The sequence below is a fragment of the Aulonocara stuartgranti genome (assembly GCF_965226115.1).
Source record: "Aulonocara stuartgranti genome assembly, chromosome: 9".
Lineage (NCBI taxonomy): Eukaryota > Metazoa > Chordata > Actinopteri > Cichliformes > Cichlidae > Aulonocara > Aulonocara stuartgranti.
Window position 1 is genome coordinate 29460376 of NC_138960.1, and position 18915 is coordinate 29479290.

General features: G+C 44.0%; 1 protein-coding gene across 5 annotated transcripts in view; it reads right to left on the reverse strand.

Annotated features, from left to right (window-relative positions):
• The window catches only part of zfhx4 (zinc finger homeobox 4), a 172199-nt gene that overhangs the window by 42530 nt on the left and 110754 nt on the right, over window positions 1–18915 (reverse strand). For all 5 annotated transcript variants that reach the window (XM_082547700.1, XM_082547699.1, XM_082547701.1 and 2 more), the window contains exons 2-5: window positions 15035–17570; window positions 14449–14661; window positions 13812–14106; window positions 11618–12159 (exon numbers count right to left, since the gene is read on the reverse strand). In XM_082547700.1, the coding sequence (XP_082403826.1) occupies window positions 11618–12159; window positions 13812–14106; window positions 14449–14661; window positions 15035–17524 (3540 nt within the window). In that variant the 5' untranslated portion in view covers window positions 17525–17570. The remainder of the gene's footprint in view (window positions 1–11617; window positions 12160–13811; window positions 14107–14448; window positions 14662–15034; window positions 17571–18915) is intronic.

Below are 18915 nucleotides of genomic sequence, written 5' to 3' on the forward strand. Positions count from 1 at the left end.
TTGCGGGGAAGGATAGCGGCGCTGCTGTCTCGTATCCATTTGTTCTATCTGGGGTGACAAAGCTGCCTCATTAACTGAATTCTTAATAAGCCAAGCCAAAAGACATCTCCTCACAACTTCTTTTATCTCCCTGTGCATGTACGAGTACGTGAAAGAGCGCGTGTGGGTATAATTTCAATCCACCGTTTCTTTTTTGCTCTATGACTGTGCGAATGTGTGCGTGCGTTTTTTTTATGCATTAGTAATTTTAACTCCACATTTTTTTTGATATTATCTCATAAGTATTTTTTGCGTCTGTCTATAATTTCAGTCGGGCGTTTTTTCGTGTTGTTTTTTGTGTTTTTTTGTCTTTGCCTGTGATTGTGATGCGTTCTCTGGTAACGTGGAAAATAAATTCAAAAGTAGAACCAGGCAGCGGGGTTGCATTTTTCCTCCATAAAGCAAATGACAAATTAGAGTATTCGGTACAAACAGGACTCTTTCCTGTCATTAAGTGTAGAAACAGGCAGCTAATGAATACATGCTGAAAGTGAGAGGTCTCCGCCACAGCGGTTATGCCTTAATAACCGGTGCTGTGTGCATGTGTGTGCGTGCGTATGTAAAGAAGTGCATACATTCAGTTTTGTTTTTGATTCCTCTGAGAGTGTGCACATGCATGCAAATGTACACCCCGCACATTGTGAAAATAAAAACCTCTTTATATCTTTTCATCTGTATCTCCTCTTTTTTGGGGGGGAGCAGGGAGTTTTGTTGGTTGTACCTTTACCCCCCCCCCCCCCCCCCCCCTTTTTTTTAAGAACGTCACCAGCCTCCAGTGCTATCCCCTGGGCCCCTGAGGGCCATCAGAGACAAAAACAGCCCCACTTGGCCCAGCAAACAACAAAAGCATGTATTGTTCCTTGAAAGTATTTTAAACACATACCAGTACTGCCTGGAAGGCTGCCAAGTGTAGAATTCCATCAGTGCTACCAGCTCCCTAACACATGTTACTGCTAACCGACACTCAGCCCCCAAGACATAGATGTAACGCAAGATTGCTGCCAATGGATTCACTGGCAGACTGCACTGCTCAAAAGACTTGCGGAGAGCCCAGGTATGTGCCACCTTCCTTCCACAGATAAAGAAAACAGAGGCGGTGGTAGAGAGTCAGCGTCAGTGCTGCACAGACACAATAAATTAATATGCATATAGAAGTGCAAAAAAAAGTGCTGAGTGCACATGCACCAATTTACACACACACTCAGTGTGCGTCTGCAGTTACCCTCTCCTACAAAGCCACAGTGTGTAATCTAAAGATTCAACACAAGGCACTCCCAGCACACCTGAATCCAACCGACTCGACCTTCTTTTATTTCCTGATGGTCATCTTTCCTTTGCCTCCTGCCCAGGCTCTCATTTTCATAAATGCAAAAGAAAATATTTCCAAGAGCTAAATTGGCTCTCCTGTTTCTCTGGCTGCTGGCAATCACATGTGATCACAGCTCTGGGGCCGATCCATGAGGTGCAGGGGCCTGTGGATGAGCTTAGCTTAGATCACCCAATAATAATAAGCATTCATCTCATAATCACTGCCAAGACAAATAAATGAATTATCACAATGAGTCTTTCATACGACATTTTCTCCACTTCTGTGCTGTCTCCCTGTCTCCCTGTCTCTTTCTCTCCCTTTCTCTGTTGCTCCTTACTTGTTCTTTCTTTCTTCACTTAATTTCTTCCTTCTTTACTATTTGCAGACAAATAGCGATAGAAGTTAGTAAGTGCACGGTGGCACGGTGGTTAGCACTGTTGCCTCACAGCAAGAAGGTCCTGAGTTCAATTCCACCATCAGGCCGGGGTCTTTCTGTGTGGAGTTTGCATGTTCTCCCCGTGTTTGCGTGGGTTCCCTCCGGGTACTCCGGCTTCCTCCCACCGTCCAAAGACATGCAGCTTGTGGGGATAGGTTAATTGGATAATCCAAATTGCCACTAGGTGTGAATGTGCGAGTAAATGTGAGTGTGAATGGTTGTCTGTCCTTGTCTGTTAGCCCTGCGACAGACTGGCGACCTGTCTAGTGTGTACCCTGCCTCTCGCCCTATGACAGCTGGGATAGGCTCCAGCGCCCCCCCGCGACCCTGAAAAGGATAAGCGGATGGATGGATGGAAGTTTATAAGTGAAGTGTGTAACTGACATAAAGATCAATCTGAAGTTCACACCTACCTGACCTCTAGTCTCCCTCCTAAAACACAACATTGCTAAATTATAACACAATTAACTTCTTCTTGTCCTGATCAGTGGACAGCAAGGAAATTAACGTGTAGTTTCAAAAATTGCAGATTACAAAAGACAAAGACACCAGAGCAGATCTTCCTTACTCACTTAAGCTCAAGTGTATGTGTGTTGGGTGTCTTGAAAGCCAGCTCACCTCCATCCCCCATGAAAATGGATCAGTATTTACATTAGCATTAGATTTAGACAGCATGGCTCAGCCACTTACTGCCTATTAGCTATCCTGACCTTAGCCCATTAGGGTCTAAAAGCCCCCCGCTTGTCTCCATCACCACCAGGTGAGACTGACCAGACCTCCCTATTTCCCTAAACCATTGTGCCACTGATTTTATCTTTTCCACCGACTCAGAGTAGGAGACAGATCGTGAAATGCTGAGAAGAAGATCACTGAAGTGCTAGCATGCTTGTTAGCCTGTTATATTTTATACTGCCAGTGTGCTAAGACTTTCGGGTAGGGCTCATCTTTTTCCATTTTCCCAACACACCAAGATGCTTTTGAGGAATCAAAGCAAGTTCTAATTGACAGGGTCTACGAAAAACACGAGTAAAAGGGTTCCAAATCTGGGACTTTAGCTCATTTACCTGTATCATCAAAGAAGTTTGCGCTACACGGTTGTTGTTCTGTTTAACTGAAACTGAAAAGGAAGAGAAGGTAAAATAATTTTGGTGCTAAAAGGATCAGTGACTTTTTGCCAAGTTTGTTTTGCTTTGCTCTGGTGGTAGTGGGGACTTGCTACAAAAAAAATGTCTCCAAGAGAAAGTGTGACAAAAGGAATGACAGAAGCATACAGTGAACAACACTAAGCGAAAGATTTGATGATACACGGGGTGAAGAAAATCTGTGACAAGGAGAACAAAAGAACAAGAGATGGAAAGAGAGCGAGAGAGAGAATGATAGGGAAGAATCTAGACGAGTGTAGCTGGGTTCAAATCACTAATTACACATTCCTGAGCCTGTGAAGGGGAGTATTGTTTTCCAGTTAGCCCCTATCCTGTCGCATGGTTTCACTTAGCACAAAACAAAAGGTACAGGGAACAAAACACAAGCCTAATACCAGGCCCTGCTAATGACAGAGAAATGGGAGAAATTATCCCTGGGGTGGATCCTCGTGAGAAAATGGCTAGTGATTACTGGACAAAAGGGAGTTCATTTTGAAACTGTCACAAAATGGCAGACTGCCTGCTTCTTTCTTCTAATGGTCGTATTTATCAAATAGATCTGCCTTTTAATGCTTTTTTGATAGACATATCACTGTGCCCATCTACAACTATAGATTCTACATAGTGGTATATATAATGAATAATCAACTTCATAACAAAGAAGCATACAATTGTCCTTTGTATGCTTACATTACACATTCCAATTTAAAAAAAACAAAACAGTGTCAGGTCTTATTCCTTGGAAACAATATGAAAATGTGGCTTGTTGTGCAGAAAGGCTGCGTCCAGGTGTGTGTATGTTAGGCTGGTCTGTCTGCCAGGAACAGCACAATGAATGTACCTCTTCAGCAGACATGTTTTGCATATTGCCACAGGAAATCAGGTGCCTTGCAGGTGACCTACAACGTGGCTCACTTGATCCGCCGCTACTATTTTTATACAGAGTGCGACCATTTCTTTAGCAGTCGACATCAAAACTCTCCCAGTTAAACAATTTGGAGATATGTCACACAAACTCAGTCATTGAGCCCTGCATTTGCCAAGCTGGGTTCTTCTTTTGCTTCTGTTCCAGCAATGAAGAAGACTACCAATTTTTGCAAGAGACAAGGGGCGGCGTGAGGGTAAGCTGATAGCGGTGGCAGCACTGGGCAGAGTTGCCTAGCTAGTAGTGTTTGCCCAGGCCCCAGCCATCTAAAGGAAGGATATTGTTTTCCCCTGAAAAAGCCTCAGCCGCAGTCCGCATACCAGCGTCCACTCAACATACCAATGGGCTCTTTGAAGATTACTCAAATGTTTGCCTTTGTCCCCCCTCCCTCTGCTCCTGCCCCTAGTCCTATCCTAAACTCCTGCCAGAATGAGGAAAAGAGGAGAAAAGGGCAGCGGAAAAGGGAAGAAACAAAAAAGTCTGACTTGTATCTTCAGAAAACAATTGAAAAACGATACCGTCCTCTGCTGCACTCACGATACAAAATGGCTTCTGTAAACGACGGGCAGCTACTGAAAGGAAATAACAGCACTCTGGCAACCAGCACAGCGAATCCAGACACAAACAACAGAGAAGAGCGGCGTAATAATGTGTGACAGGTGAGGCACAAGGATCCAAGTCTCCCACCTGTCTGTCGATAAAGTGTGACATGCTTTTACAGGCGCTGCTCGCAGTCAGAAGTGAATATCATGATTCGAATCGGTTAATTTAACTAAATGTGCTGGAAACTACCCTCCCACCTCCACACCCCACGCACCCCCCCAATACACACACACAAACCACATTAATCCTGAACAAGTAAGTGGGCTTTCTATCAGGTCTATTTCAAAGCATTAGGGATTACCTCGCAGAAACTAAGCTGCTTGAACTCACAGGAGGTCAGCGGTATTGTGCTGCCGCAAAGATGGAAGGCCAGTGGTAGAGACGGATAGACAGCAGGACAGGTCAGCTCCCCTTTCTGCAGCTCTCCGGCAACATCCCTAAATCCTTCTCCCTCCTTCTTTCTCTCCCTCTTTTCATCCCCGTCTCCCTCTTTCACCGTATAATCGAATATCTCCCACTACTTATCTATTCACTGAGCACCTAATGGTTAAAATCAATTACAGCTGGAATGCTGAAATACCGAATACGGGTCCACATGCTGATAATGACACAAAGAGTGTGAGAAGGAGAGAGACGGCAAAAGAGAGAGAGAGAGAGGGTGACTTGGGACCGTTCCAAGGGAGTAGCACAATTACCTCCAATCGATCGATTATTGATTTGAAGGGCGTTGAGGAGTATTTCAGTTCAACTTTGTCCATATCAATATCCTGATAGCTTCATGAGAGGGAAGAAGCACGGCTGCCTAAATACCATTTTTAAGCTGATGTAACGTTTTAGACTATTTCAAGAACGGAGCTACAAAAAAAAAGAGGCTACGATTTTTCCTGTCAGCTTTCTTGCAAATTAAGCGCACATTTTTAATGTCAGGTGATTTCAAAAGTAAAGCTAATGAACTTACACAAAAAGTATTTATCTGATCTCTCTGCCATGTGATCTGTCTGAGGCTGCTCTGATCAAATCAATGCATCAAAAGTGGAGACAACACGCCCCCGAGAGATCATGTTTGAGCTCATGCGCCTTCTTTGATTATTACTTTGTTTTCAGTTGTTTTTCTTCTTCTTCTTTCTTTTTTTTCCCCTAAACAAGCTTGTGTCTTTGTCCTAACAGGATGATCAAGACCCAAGAGAAAGGCGAGGATAGGGCGGAGTTTGGGATATTTAAAAAAAAAAGGTTAGAGGAAGCCAAGTGTGTGAGTAGGGGGCATGTGGATGGAAAACGGGAGGAGGGAAGTGTGTATCTGAGCGTCTGTTGGGATATAGTGAGGGTGGGAATGTTAAGACGAGGGGAAAAAGACAAAAAGGAAAAGAAACTTCTGGTAACTCCTTTGTTCCCACATCCCAGCAATGCTCCCTTCCTTCTGGTGGTCTGGAAGACACTGACCCCCCCCCCCCACTCCTTCTGCACACTTCACAATCCCCCCCTCTGCTATCGTTCCCATACCTGTCAGCCTCAATCTGCTTCACAGTCCCCTGCACATGGACGCGGCCCAAATGACCCACACCTCAGAGGGGTGCGAATGATTATGAAAGGGATCACATCTAGCTATTAATATGAGAAAACCAGCTCAGTCTGTTTTTCTGTGTCACACACAGAAAAAAGAAACACACGCACATGAACACACCTAGTCAACAAACTCATCAAAAAGTCAAGAATTTGAGGTAATTTAAGAGGGGAAATTAAACATTACATATGAGTGTCAGTCAAGTGCTGGACCAAAGCTGGACATTACGCACCCACACCCACAGATGTGTGTATAAACACTCGTGTTCTGCCGACCATCTGGTAAAGGCGTTGGAGGGAGAAGGGGCGAAACTCTTATTAATATCTATGAGGATTATTTGGCAGAAGGGGGGAGGGTGGGGAAGCCTGTCCATTCAAACCTCTCCGTCAAACAGAAAGCTACAGCTACAGAGTTCACACACACAAACACACCCGTGCACACACACCTGCTTTTGTGCTTTAATTAGCCGCTACCCTCCATCCTCCCTCCCCCACCCACTTCACCACCCCCGGACCTCTGAAAGATTTCTATTGTAATCTCCATGCAGGTGAAAGAGGAGATGATTTGAATAATCTACTAACTGGCATCAGGAAAAAGAAAAAGAAAGAGGGACGGACAACCTTTCTGGCAAAAAACAACAACCAAACAAACCAAAAAAAACCCACACAGAGGTGAATTAATTTATCTGCTCAGGTGCTGAACTCTTGTTGGCATCATCTGTCTCCATGACAGAATATGAAAATCTATATCTAGCAGTCAAGTAGCATCTAGCGTGAAGTGGCTGAGAACATTCCTTTTTGAAGAGAACAGCAACTCTTTAAGTCTGTCTGCGAGTCTGAGACAAGGACGCTGTGATCAAGCGCCTGTGTCTGGAACAAGCGTACACGGGCTCAAGTGGGAATGGTAACTTGATGACTACAATTGTGAACGAGTGCGTCTCTATGAATGTATGTAACGCTATACCTCTTTATGGACATATGAATTTAAGAGTGTGCGCGCGTGTGTGTGTGTGTGTCATAAACGGTGCCATGCATTTGAAATAGATCCAGTCTCTTTTCTATTCCGGGTACCAGCACAATGACTTTTTATGCAAATCTATGGGAGTCAATCTCCTGTCCATTTCCCCATCACACAAGTCCAAATGACAGTCCAATAATTTGGGCTGCATATATATAGGGCCATTTGATTTTCAAATGAGAGTGGGCAGGGTTGACCCTTGCTAATAGCCAAGGCACAGTGGTAGACTTAATATCACAGATCACAATATCACGCAAGCGCAGCTACCTCCATCAGAGAGAGATGGAAGAAAATTAAATGTGAGGAGGGGGTGGGGGTGGTGGAGATAAAAGACTGAAAAAAGGTCCCTCAGTTGATAGAAAAAGCAAGAGAGAGAGAAAGAAAAAAAGGGGGCAGAGAGAGGGAGGGAGAGCTACAAAGAAGATGATGAAAATGAGAAAAGGGAGGCGTTTGGATGCATCTACAAACCACAGTCTCCTTTCCTCATCTTCTTACTCCCTACTCACCCTCCTCCCATTACAGCCCTTGTTTAATTCCCCCCACCCCCTGATTCCCAGCCATGGTGTTGCCAAGAGGATCATGGGTAATGAGATGGCCTATCTGCTGCTCCCCAGGGGAGAGATAGAAAAAGAGAGAAAAAAAAAGAGTCAGAGACAAAACAAAAAAAGGGCTGGTAAGACCGAGTTTGTGAACGAGTGTTTGAGCGAGAAGGAGAGACAGATGTTTAAAGAAAGATGCTTTCTATTATTTTTCTTTTCCTCTATTTGTCACACTAACAACCGACTACTAAATCTGAATATCCTTTCTCTTCCGATCGCCATCATAAAAAGTAAAACAAAAAACAAAAAAAAACGTTTTATGACCTCGAATTTCTGAGTTCAAAGGAGATGGCGAGGGAAGTAAAGGAAGGGGGAAAATAATGAAAAGGAAAACAGAGATATGGAAAAGTGCAGTGGACCCCGGAGGTCCATTTCCGCTTGAATTATGACGGAAAGTTGGATAGACTGACAGCGGTTGAGGACAGTTAAGATTTACTCAGACAACCATCTGAGAAACAGGTGCCATGGCTTGCAAGACACACAAAGTGTGTGTGTGTGTCTGTGTGTGTGTGTGTGTGTGTGTGTGTGTGTGTGTGTGTGTGTGGTCCTTGACCATGCCACATTGACCATGAACATTCTCAACTCCTAATGACCGGGGCAAGCCCAGATCTCAACCTCAAAGACGACACGCACACGCACACACACACACACACACACACACACACACACACACACACACACACACACGGACTACAAACTAAACCCCCTACTTAGCCAGGCAGCACTTGTGAATGGCACTGACAGATTTACCCCCGTCTCCATGTTTATTAAGCCCAGTGTTTGTTATTAAAAATCAGCCATATATCATCATATTCAGTGGTAAGCCAAACACAAGTGCTTCCAGCAAAGGACACGCTATGCTACAACACCATTTAGTGCAGAACTTACCTCACAGGCTGCCAGCATACAAATGCTATTTTAAAACATCTTCTATTTTGTTGTTTACATTATTTGTAGGGGGATAAAGGTTTGCACTGGACAGCTGTGATAATACCTGCGAAGCGAGGTTCCACACTCACATCAGCTAAATTCTATATTAGGAGATACTGTGTAGAAAAAAAACAACCTGAGTGGTACCAACCAGCCCTGATCACTTTCCCTATATTTCCCCTCTAAAGGGGATGAGGTGTACTCCTCAGTTATTCCATGTAAGGCCTGTAACTTCCTGCACCACCTGCTGTGCCCTGGACACCAGATGACTTGATGTCCATGTGCTGCTAATGTAATTTCCCTCTTGAAAGTCTGGAAAAAAAACCCCTTTCAAACTCTCAGTTCCCCTCAGAAGTACTCCATTGCTGCGACAAAGCAGCCATAAAATCTCCTGAATATGCTTTTTGTTTGTATCTTCAAATGGTTTCCCATGCCATAAAGATATTCTGTGTTTCCAAAAAAATCCAGATGGTAAAGTCGTCAACACTCGGATCTTTTATGCGCCCGGCCAAGCTACCTCTATCCCCATGTGCTTTTCACCTCTGCCAATACATAAAAGGAGAGGTGTTTTTCTGGTCAAATAAAGAAATGATTTTTTTTTCCCTCTGCACCGCTCTCTGCTCTGTCTGTACTTTCTCTCTCCCTCACGCTTGGCTTTACCACCACATGTCCAAGGGTAAAATAGAGGAATTTCTGCCAAAGGCATTAAAAGCGTCATCTGTGGAACAGATTTGTGGAGGCCCTTTGGGGGTAGGTGGGTGGCTAGATGGGATGCAGGGGTACATGGGTGCACTGAGGGGGCACTGGATGACCCTCTCTTGCCTTGGCTGATCTTGTGCTTCTGCGTGCCTAAAAAGATGCTCCGCTGCATAACGTAATGTTTCTTGGAAAGCAAAAATATGAACAAAAGCAGGAATATGTTCAGGCGCACCCCTTGGTTCCGTTTCTGTGAAGCTTATTCTGTTTCTTGGGTTTTGTACATTTAATCACAACTGTTATAAATAGCTTTTTGCTTGTTTAATGGCTGCCAGTGTTTAGTGTAGCCTTGGTAACCTAACTGGCTGTTGCCTCATTTTAAATCAACTGAAAGAGCAGGCAAAAGTTGCTCAGCACTTTCAAACACATGTTCGCAAAGGCACACACACACCCACACACACACACACACACACAGGGTAAAGTTTTCCTATGACAGTAAAGAGACTTGATTTGAGTCATCTAATCAAGCTGATCTTATAGGTTAGGACCTTGGCTAATGTGGGCCAATGTGCAAGCAGCATTTGCTCATAATTTAAAAATGTTCCTTGAGTAGAGACATCTCCAACTCATCCCATGCCAAGTCCAGCCCCCTTTTTTTCCAGGCTGCTGGACAATCCTGTGACAATGTGTACATCCTGTTGAAGTGAAGACTGTTTTAAATAACCCCAAGAATGCCAATGTGATTAATCCAGTTTAGGCATGAAAGTGTAAGGAAGAATCAGTTGCAGATTTTCAAATAAATGTAATTCCTTTAAGATTACTATGCGACACAGTGCACACACACATACACAACGCATGCACAATAAATGATGATGACTGAAGTCTGTAAAGTGAGGCTGCTTCATAAACACAATTTTGCAGATTCAAATCATAAAAACTTTATCGCACATTACGTCTTTTCTGAGTTTCGTGTTTTCATTGTTGGCCAAATGCAGTTGGATTTTTATTGTTGCTTAAAAATACAAAAAAACCAGCTCTAGTTTGAAAATGAGAGGACAGAACTGTCCTTTTATTATTGTACTTATTATTATTCTACAAATATGGGTTTATCCCTGTAAAAATAAAAATATATTTCTGTCAATAGGATCTTATTTTCTACACGTTCTAACCCCTGTTGCCTCCACGTTTAAGAAACAACACGCTCAAACACCTCCCACTGCCAAATGTTGAATACAGTAATAAAGAAATCCTCATTAATGTAATGCACTTGATCCAGGCCTGTAGGTCAAGGCCTTGGAAATGTAATAGCATCCTATTAAAACGAAGGAGAAGTCTAACAAATTAAATCTACTTAAATATATAAAGTGGCAGAAAGATGCCAAATATTGGGCATATTGGAATTTCCTTAGATTAACTTTTTATTATTTATTGCTCTGAGTGCGAAGACTTTAATTAGTTAAGTAGCTCAATTAATACAGCTCTGACAGGAAACTAGTGTGGTAATGCTGTGGTAAATTAAAACTGAATAATTAAAGGTAAAATAAACAAAACAAGCTACAGTTCTGGTGCAAGATGATGTAACCAACAGGGTGTGTTTCTTTTATAAATAATCATACAAATTATTGTAGTTATATAAATTAAAGTCAGATTTAACATTTCATAGTTAATCTATCATTTTATAATATTTCAAAATATAAAACAGGCTCGAAATAATTACTGCATAAAATGTCAGGTTTCTCCTGCGTCTGATTGAGCTTCACATAAAGTCAAATATCAAGAGTAACATGAATAGTGCTGCTATTGTTGGCACTGTCATTAGGCCCTGACAATGAAGGGGGAAAAATATTTCTCTGCTGGTACTTCACTTGTGAAGGATTAAAAGGAACTACAGTGCCAGCTGATAACAGACAGGAAATATACCCGTATCAGATGGGATCTTCCTCGGTACTCTTGCACTGACCTTTTCCATCTTTGTCATTCCACTCTCACGGGAACTTTATATGTGTGTCACACTACGCTTAGGAGAGTGGGGTCATTTGTTTTGAACCAAAAACAATAAATAAACAAAAAATAAAGTATGTGCTCTCTGAATCGCGTGTCCTTGCTAGATCTGCATTAACATGAATTCTATTGTCTGTATTAGGCTGCATGTCATGAGATGTAACATCGGTGTCCTGCAAAAAACACAGAACCATATGTTTTTTTGTTTCTTTATAAATTATCTTCAGAAATTCATTTTCAGCCTCACTCATAGGCAGTGTTGTTCTACTGCTTGTTTGCTTATATCTTAGCAGGGCCAAAGAGCTGAGATTAACGAACTGGTTTTTGCAGGACACGGCGTGGGTAAATAGTGTTTTTACCTTATAGAGGCGGATGGCAGATTCATGCCTCTGGTTGGTGGCATGTAGCCTCAGTTTATCCACGCTATTGCTGTAGTAGTCACAGGCATTGCACTTGAGGTGCACAGGGTTGCCAATCGCCACACATTTTAATCTCCACTGGTTGGCCTTGCCACCCTCTTTGATGTGAGCCACCAGCTGGTGCTTCTGCATGTGCTTGTCTGTCTTGCAGTGCAGCTGAAAGTTGGCCTTAAGCTGAGTGTTGTAGCTGCAGAGCTTGCACTGGTAGACATCGCCGACCACGCAGCGCCACTCCTCTTCGGCCAAAGAGCGCTCGGCATTGACGTGGGCGTTGAGAGCCTCCAGGCTGTCTGTGGAGTAGCAGTTGCATACTGCGCACTGGTAGAGGCGCAGCGAGGGGTCGTTGATAGGTGGCGACAAGGAGGACAGAGAGGGATCTGATGAGGACATGCCCCCGATTCCAGCTGAGGAAACCAGGGACAGGTCGTCTGCCATCAGCTGACCGCTTGTAAGACGCAACTCTGCTGATAGGTCATTATTCACTAAGGATAAAATTAGAGAAAATCTAGGTTAGACTGTTGGAAAGGAGTTGAGATGGAAGTGTAAAAGGTAAAACCTCAAAAAAGGATTAAATACTTGAAAGCACACAATGATAACATGTCAGACAGGAGGCAGGCAGCAAGCACAGCAAGAGGAATGTTAAAAACAAAGTAATGTGACAAAAAGCCAACGCTATAGTAAAAATGAAAGCTTGGAATGCATATGGAGCGATAAAGGATAGAGGTACAAAAAAAGGGGAAAAGATTTTTTTTTTTATTAAATGAAATTAAGTGTGGAAAGCGAAGTGAGTCTTTGCAGGCCTCTTTCACACAAAAGGATTTGATAAAATAAAGCCTTGCAGAGGACTAGGGCTCCTTACAAAGTCTTGTCTATAAAAAACCTTAATAGGATTGAATCAGGATCAATTACAATCATCCTTTTCAACTTGCTAACTCGCTCATCAGGTAGCTTTAATTACTGGTCTCAGCTGTGGAGGGACAACGGCTGCAGGGCTCCAGTCTTTTCTCACATACGCACAGATTTTTGAAAAGCTGATCAATGCTTTACACAGTTTTTTTTTCCTAAAAAAGGCCATTCATACAAATGTAATTAACACTTTCGTTTGATCCCTTCATTGTCCCTTTATGTATGGTACCAAAGCTCATACTGTGTTTTTAAGTGTATAGAGGTATTAACAATTACACATCATTTAAATCTTTTCTACATAATTCATTCAGATGGCCAAATGTGTGTGATATGTGTGGGTGTGCACTGGATTAAAAAAGCACACGGACGCAAGATAATGTGAAAGTATCACACTGTTTGTCATTTAGAAGGTGCATATAAGTGTCTATCTGGGTATCTATCTATACACACAGACACATATATATATTAAAAACCTATCTATGTATGCAATGGACAGCTGTGCTCACTATAGGGAGCTGTCTGTTATCACTGTAATTCACTGAGAGTACATCTGCTAGCTGGGCTGTGACCTCCACACTAGAGGAGGGAGTGGGTGTGCAACACTGCGGGGTCATTGTTAAATCTCTCTCACTCCTACGGGAATCCGCTTCCTACTGTGTGCGAGTGTGTGTCTGTGTACATGTGTGCTAATGTGTGTGTTCTCTCCAGGGTGAGCAAAGGTGGGGTGGGGTGTGTATGGTGGGGGATTAAGCTGACTTAAGAAAATTACAAATGAAAGATTAAGAATAATTCTCATGTGGCATCTCATAATCATTTTTTAATCAGTGAGAGCGGTCAAAGAAAGGAGACAATGACAGAGGGACAATATGAGAGCAGAGATAAGAGCCAAAGAGAAAGAAAAGGGGGGCAAGGGAATGGGGCCAAGGCTAAAGATGGGAGCAGAAAAAAGGAAGGTGAGAAGGTGTAAAAAAGATAAATAAAAAAAATCAACAGAAAGAAGAAAATGCAGAGAGATAAAAAAAAAAAACCTAGATAGCATCAGATATATGAGATAAAACAGAATAACTGGCCCAGTGATAAATGAGCAGAAGTAAACTGAAAGAATAAGCTTGAGGCCAAAAATTCAAAACAGGAACTTTCTCACATCATAAGCAGAAATATCCTTTTTCCTGCCATTTCCCATCTCTTTTTTTTTGTTTTGCTTTGTTTCAAATTTAGTACCACTCACCTAGACCAGATCCGAGAGCGGCAGCGGTTGCAGGATCTAGCTGAAAGGGGTTGATCATCATCTGAGCGTCTGGGCCACTGCTGCTGGCTGGGTTCTCCAGTTTTACACCCGCAAGGCCCATGTTTTGAGCCAGGTAGTACTGGTAAAGCTCTGCCTCAGCTGGAGCCAGGCCCAGATGGAGGCTGTGTTGAATCTGCTTCATGTTCTGCTGCAGCAGCATCATGTTGTGCATGTGCTTCTCGCTGGTCATGTGGATTCGCAAGTTTCGTGCCACATTGGTCTCGTAGTCGCAAACCTGTTAGAAGAAAAGTGGAACAATATAAGTGTATTAGGAAGTCTAACTCTGCCAGCGTGATTGTTATCAGCAAAGCACTTTTTTCCCACTTAGAATTTCATGAAAACAACAGCTAACAACAAAACAGGACATGAAAGCATTTTATTACCATGGTTATGGTGATGAAGACTAGAATGTATAAGAAATTCCATTTTAAATTTGAAGGTCAGACGATGTGGCCAAGAAAAATAATAGACACAGTGACGCATAGGGAAATAACCGCCTCATTGTGCGGACAGTGCAACAAGGAAGTTGGTATGTTGCTGCCACGGCGCTACAATGATGCTCTGTTTGTTTCATTACCTCACAGCGCCAAGTGGGCTTCTGTTTGGGCTTGGATGGTGAGGGTGCCCCACAACCTCCACCAAGGCTTGCACTGGGCACAGGGTTGGCATGGTTGTGGTTGTACTGTGCTTCACTTCCACCATTCTGGAGTGTTTGCACGTTGTTTAGATGCTTGTCTGACTGCATGTGGATGCTTAGGTTGCCTTTGGTGGTGGTTGAGTAGTTGCATACCTATAAGAGAAACAAACATTGGGAATTAATATTAATAATAGTAATGATGTATGATAAACATTAAATACATCAATGACAAATAATAGTTGTTTTTTGATTTGTTGTTCAGCACTATAATTCAAAATGTATCCTTAAAGCTACAATGTATGTTGAAGAAAAGAGAAAATAACATCCAACTGCCTCTTTTCCCTTTTTAATTCCAAACTTTTTGGAATTTTGGGTAAATCAAAAATAAAATATAATATTATATTATAATCCACGCAAAAAACAAAAACAAACCATAAGCGAAACGCTCCTTATTTGACAATTTCACAAAATTAAAAAAAAAGAGGGAAATGGAACTCCACAGACATGAAACATAAGATGGACAGACCTCACAACGGAAAGGCTTGTATCCACAGGTATAGCTTTCTCCTCTGGCTAAACGAGGGTGAGCCTGTCCTGTGCGGCAGTACACACACGATCCACCTGACTCTGGATGTTTCTCCTTCATGTGAGCGTCCAGTGTCTGCTGGTACTTGTAGTGCCAGTTACACTTGGGACACTTCAGCGTCTTGCAGGAGTTCCTTGAATGCATCATTGTCATATGCCCTCCCAGAGATCGTGAGGATCCCAAGACCGTGTCACACTTGGGGCACTCTACTCCGCTACCTGGTGACCCTTCACCAGGGCCTGGGGTTCCAGGAGTCCCTGGAGTTCCAGGTGTACTTGGGTTTCCTGTGTGTTGATGCAGAGGTCCAGGACTCTCATCATCTCTGCGCAACGTCATCATGTCAAGGGGGTTTGAGGATGGTGATAAGCCATCCCGTCCTGCCAGGCCTTCATTGGTTGAGTCACTGCTGCTCTCCCGCTCTCTGGCAGCTGCCAGGGCAGTGGACAAACGGCTCTTCTCCATCTCCAGCTTCTCACTAACAGGTAAGGAGGAAAGGGAAGTGGATGCAGGGCCTTTACTGTCATTATTCAACTTTAGCACACTGTTGGAAAGGGGGGAAATACTTTGGTTTAAGAGAGGGAAATCTTTGCTACTGGTGCTGTCGGCCCGCTGGCCTGTCATCGTCATGACCTGTTCCTCCTCCTCTTCTGCCTCCATATCCGCTCCACCACCACTGGAATAAGCATCCTCATCCTGCTCTGGACTTTCTCCTCCCACCGTACCGGGCTCCCGCTTAATGGGCGGGTACTGGCTCAGATCTGGCCCATTGGGTTGCAAAGTGCAAGTGTCCCTAATGTGGCCTTTGCGGTCACGATCAGAGTTCCGCCCTTCCAGGCTGCCACCAGTGGTAGCAGCAGCAGAACTCCCGCTGGGGGTTCTGTGGGCACCAGCCCCTCCCCCGAGGTTTGGGTTGGTCTCAGCCTTTGGCATGCTTTGGGATCTGGGGGTTTGGTCAGTAGAGGAGCTGCTGGCACTGCCCTTTAGGAAGGCAAAACCTGCCTGAAGGGAATCTGCATTCTCCCCACTACTGTGGAAAGCATTCCACAAGCCGCGGAGCCCCGTGTCTGGCCCTAGGAAGTTGGCAGGTGAGGGAAAGTGGGGTAGCACAGAGTTTGGGGTTTTTTTTGGTTCCAGAAAGCTTATAAGAGGTTCTTTGTCCTTGCCGATGCCCTGAATGATGGCAGAGATGTGCTTGTTGCTCAGCAGCTTCTGCTCCTGCTCATTCAGGGTCATGCGGTGGTCATGGACAGCATGTGTCACGAAGGAACGGCTGTAGCCAAAAGACAACTTGCACAGGAAACACATCAGTACAGGCTTCCGCCGCCCATCCGCCACACAGCCCTCAAACTTGGACAAGTCCACATTGTTGGGGACATCTTTGGACACACAGGAGTTTTTGGCTGCACCATCCGCCTTTAGATAGTCTTTGTCGGTCTTATGGCGGAGGTCATACACACGGAAACTGTGCAACACAGGACCAGCGCCTGCCAGCCCTCCAGCTGAGGTATTTGGGAAGGAGGGGTGGTCAGCCGCTAGGGATTTACTCCCAAAGGGTGAGGCAATGTGGAAGGTGTTTATGATCTGGGGGTAGAAGGACATGGGTGCAGCGGGCTGCTCCAACCGTTCCCCCCCTGGGCTCAGGCCACTTTGACCACTGCTGACCTGGGTATTCGGGAAGGTCTGGGGGGACAGCAGGCCCCTGAATTGGAGAGCCCCAGAGAGCTCCCCCTGGTTGCCACGCTGCTCTTTGGAGTCCTCCAGGATGAAGGCAGAGCCATCGGGCTGGTAGATGATCTCGCCGCACAGGTTCTCCACATCACTATCCTCTTCCATCTCCATCTCGCTGTTCATTTCCCCCACTTCTGCAGCACCCACCTCACGGTCTCCTTCATCCTCGCTCTCGTCCCCTATCATCCCTTCAACCTCCTCACCCTCCTCGTGACCTCCAGTGGTAGGCAGGCGGGCATTGGGGCAGTGGTGCTCCATGTATTTTTGTAAACTGGAGAAGGAATTAGAACATTCGTTGCAGGGGATCTCCTTTGCCGGTGCCACGGGGGATGTGGCAGGGGCAGAACAGTCCGAACCCAAAGCTGCTCCTCCTCCTCCTCCTGGTAAAGTTCCGGTAACACTCCCTTTGTTACCGGTAGTAAAGCTTTCTCTTCGACTCTGCTCAGTTACAGGGTCGGTGGTTGCACTGACAGTGGTGGGGGTAGTAGTGGACCTCAGCGGACTCACAACGGATTCTCCAAGGCCATTCTCTGGCTCTCCAATGGCAGCAGGTGACGATTGGTTGTTGTTGGCATTGGTGCTGTTGGCGACACTGGTCTCCATGGCGATGACGGAGTTGTCCTCAGCAGCCGCATCCAGCCTCTGGCCACCATGTTCCTGCTGCCGTGATGACACCATAGGGGGAGAGTCACAAGTTGCCATGACGACCACTACATAGGGATCTCATCTCATCCAGCCCAACAGGGACCTGAGTTGGAGAACGACAGAAATCAAGAAAGAACATCAGAGATTTACCAAATACTATTCAACAGTAGACTTAATAGGCAATTTCCAAATCACTGGTAACTCCTTTAAAAGTCAATTTAAGACATGACTTAAACCAAGTGCTAAATATGTGATGGATTTCTCTAAAGGTTTTTAAATTAACCCATTTTAACAAAATTCAGAGCTTTTGAGTTTTCTACAACAAAATAACCAAGAACAACTTTAAGTCCCACTGATGAAAACACCTCCTATATGGCAGTCTAGTACAAACCATATATACTATACTGTTCAAATGGCACTCCAAAAATCCAATATTAAGTGGATTTATGAACAAAGCAGCTGCACAGCAGTTGGCAGCTGGAAAGTTTAAAGAAATAACCTGATCATCTGATTAGTGGACTCTTCTGTGTTTAAAGATTATTTCTTCATATGGCCATGAACTGGCCTTGGATTCGTTCTTTCTCTTTTACTTTCTTAAAACCACATATGTGAGCACAACAACTAACAAACAGAGGTAATGACCCATCAAGTTAGCGTGTTGCATTATGAGAAATAATGTGAATTATAGAGGTTCTTAGTCATTGGAAAATAAGTCTTGGCATACTCTTACAAATCCGGAGTTTCTAATTGGGCAGCAACTATTAAGCTAGTAATGCCCTGAAATTATGTGGTAGGCTTTGTTTGGACAGTAGAACCAAGAGTGTGTCTGTGCCATGAGGAATGGTGGAGCACTGTATAGCACTGTAAGAAAAATCAAGAATTTAAAAAATATAATCTTCACTTGTCATTTAATGCAACACGGAGAAAAAAACAGCGATAGTAAGAGAAAAAAAAGCAGAACAAGCTTCCAAGAGGAATGGTGTTTAGAATTCCAGTGAGATGTTATCAGTCCTGGGTGGCTGCCCATCTCTCAACCCCTCACTACCTAAAACCTTTGGTGTTTCACAACAAGGCACAAATTCGAGGGCTCCAACAAACCCCCACACAATGCCGAGAAAGCCTCTTAATCCCACAAACACCCATAACATGCCACAGTCGCTTCATTTTGTAATCACAGGCATAATTTGTTATCACCTGAGGAGAAATAGAAGAACAAACTGAGAGAAAAAACATAAAGGGGAGAAAAGGAAAACCACTGCAGCTTAAAGGAACCTACTTTGTTGCTCAGCTAAATGCAACAAATGGGAACTAGTTGTGGATGCCAGTGTCTTTTCACTTGATACAGTACCAGGTCTTTTCAGATGCTTGCGTGTAAATGAGCTAGCATTAAAAGAAAGCTTTGAAGAGCCATGTTAACCTTTAACCCAATCCACCTGCTGTTTAATTCT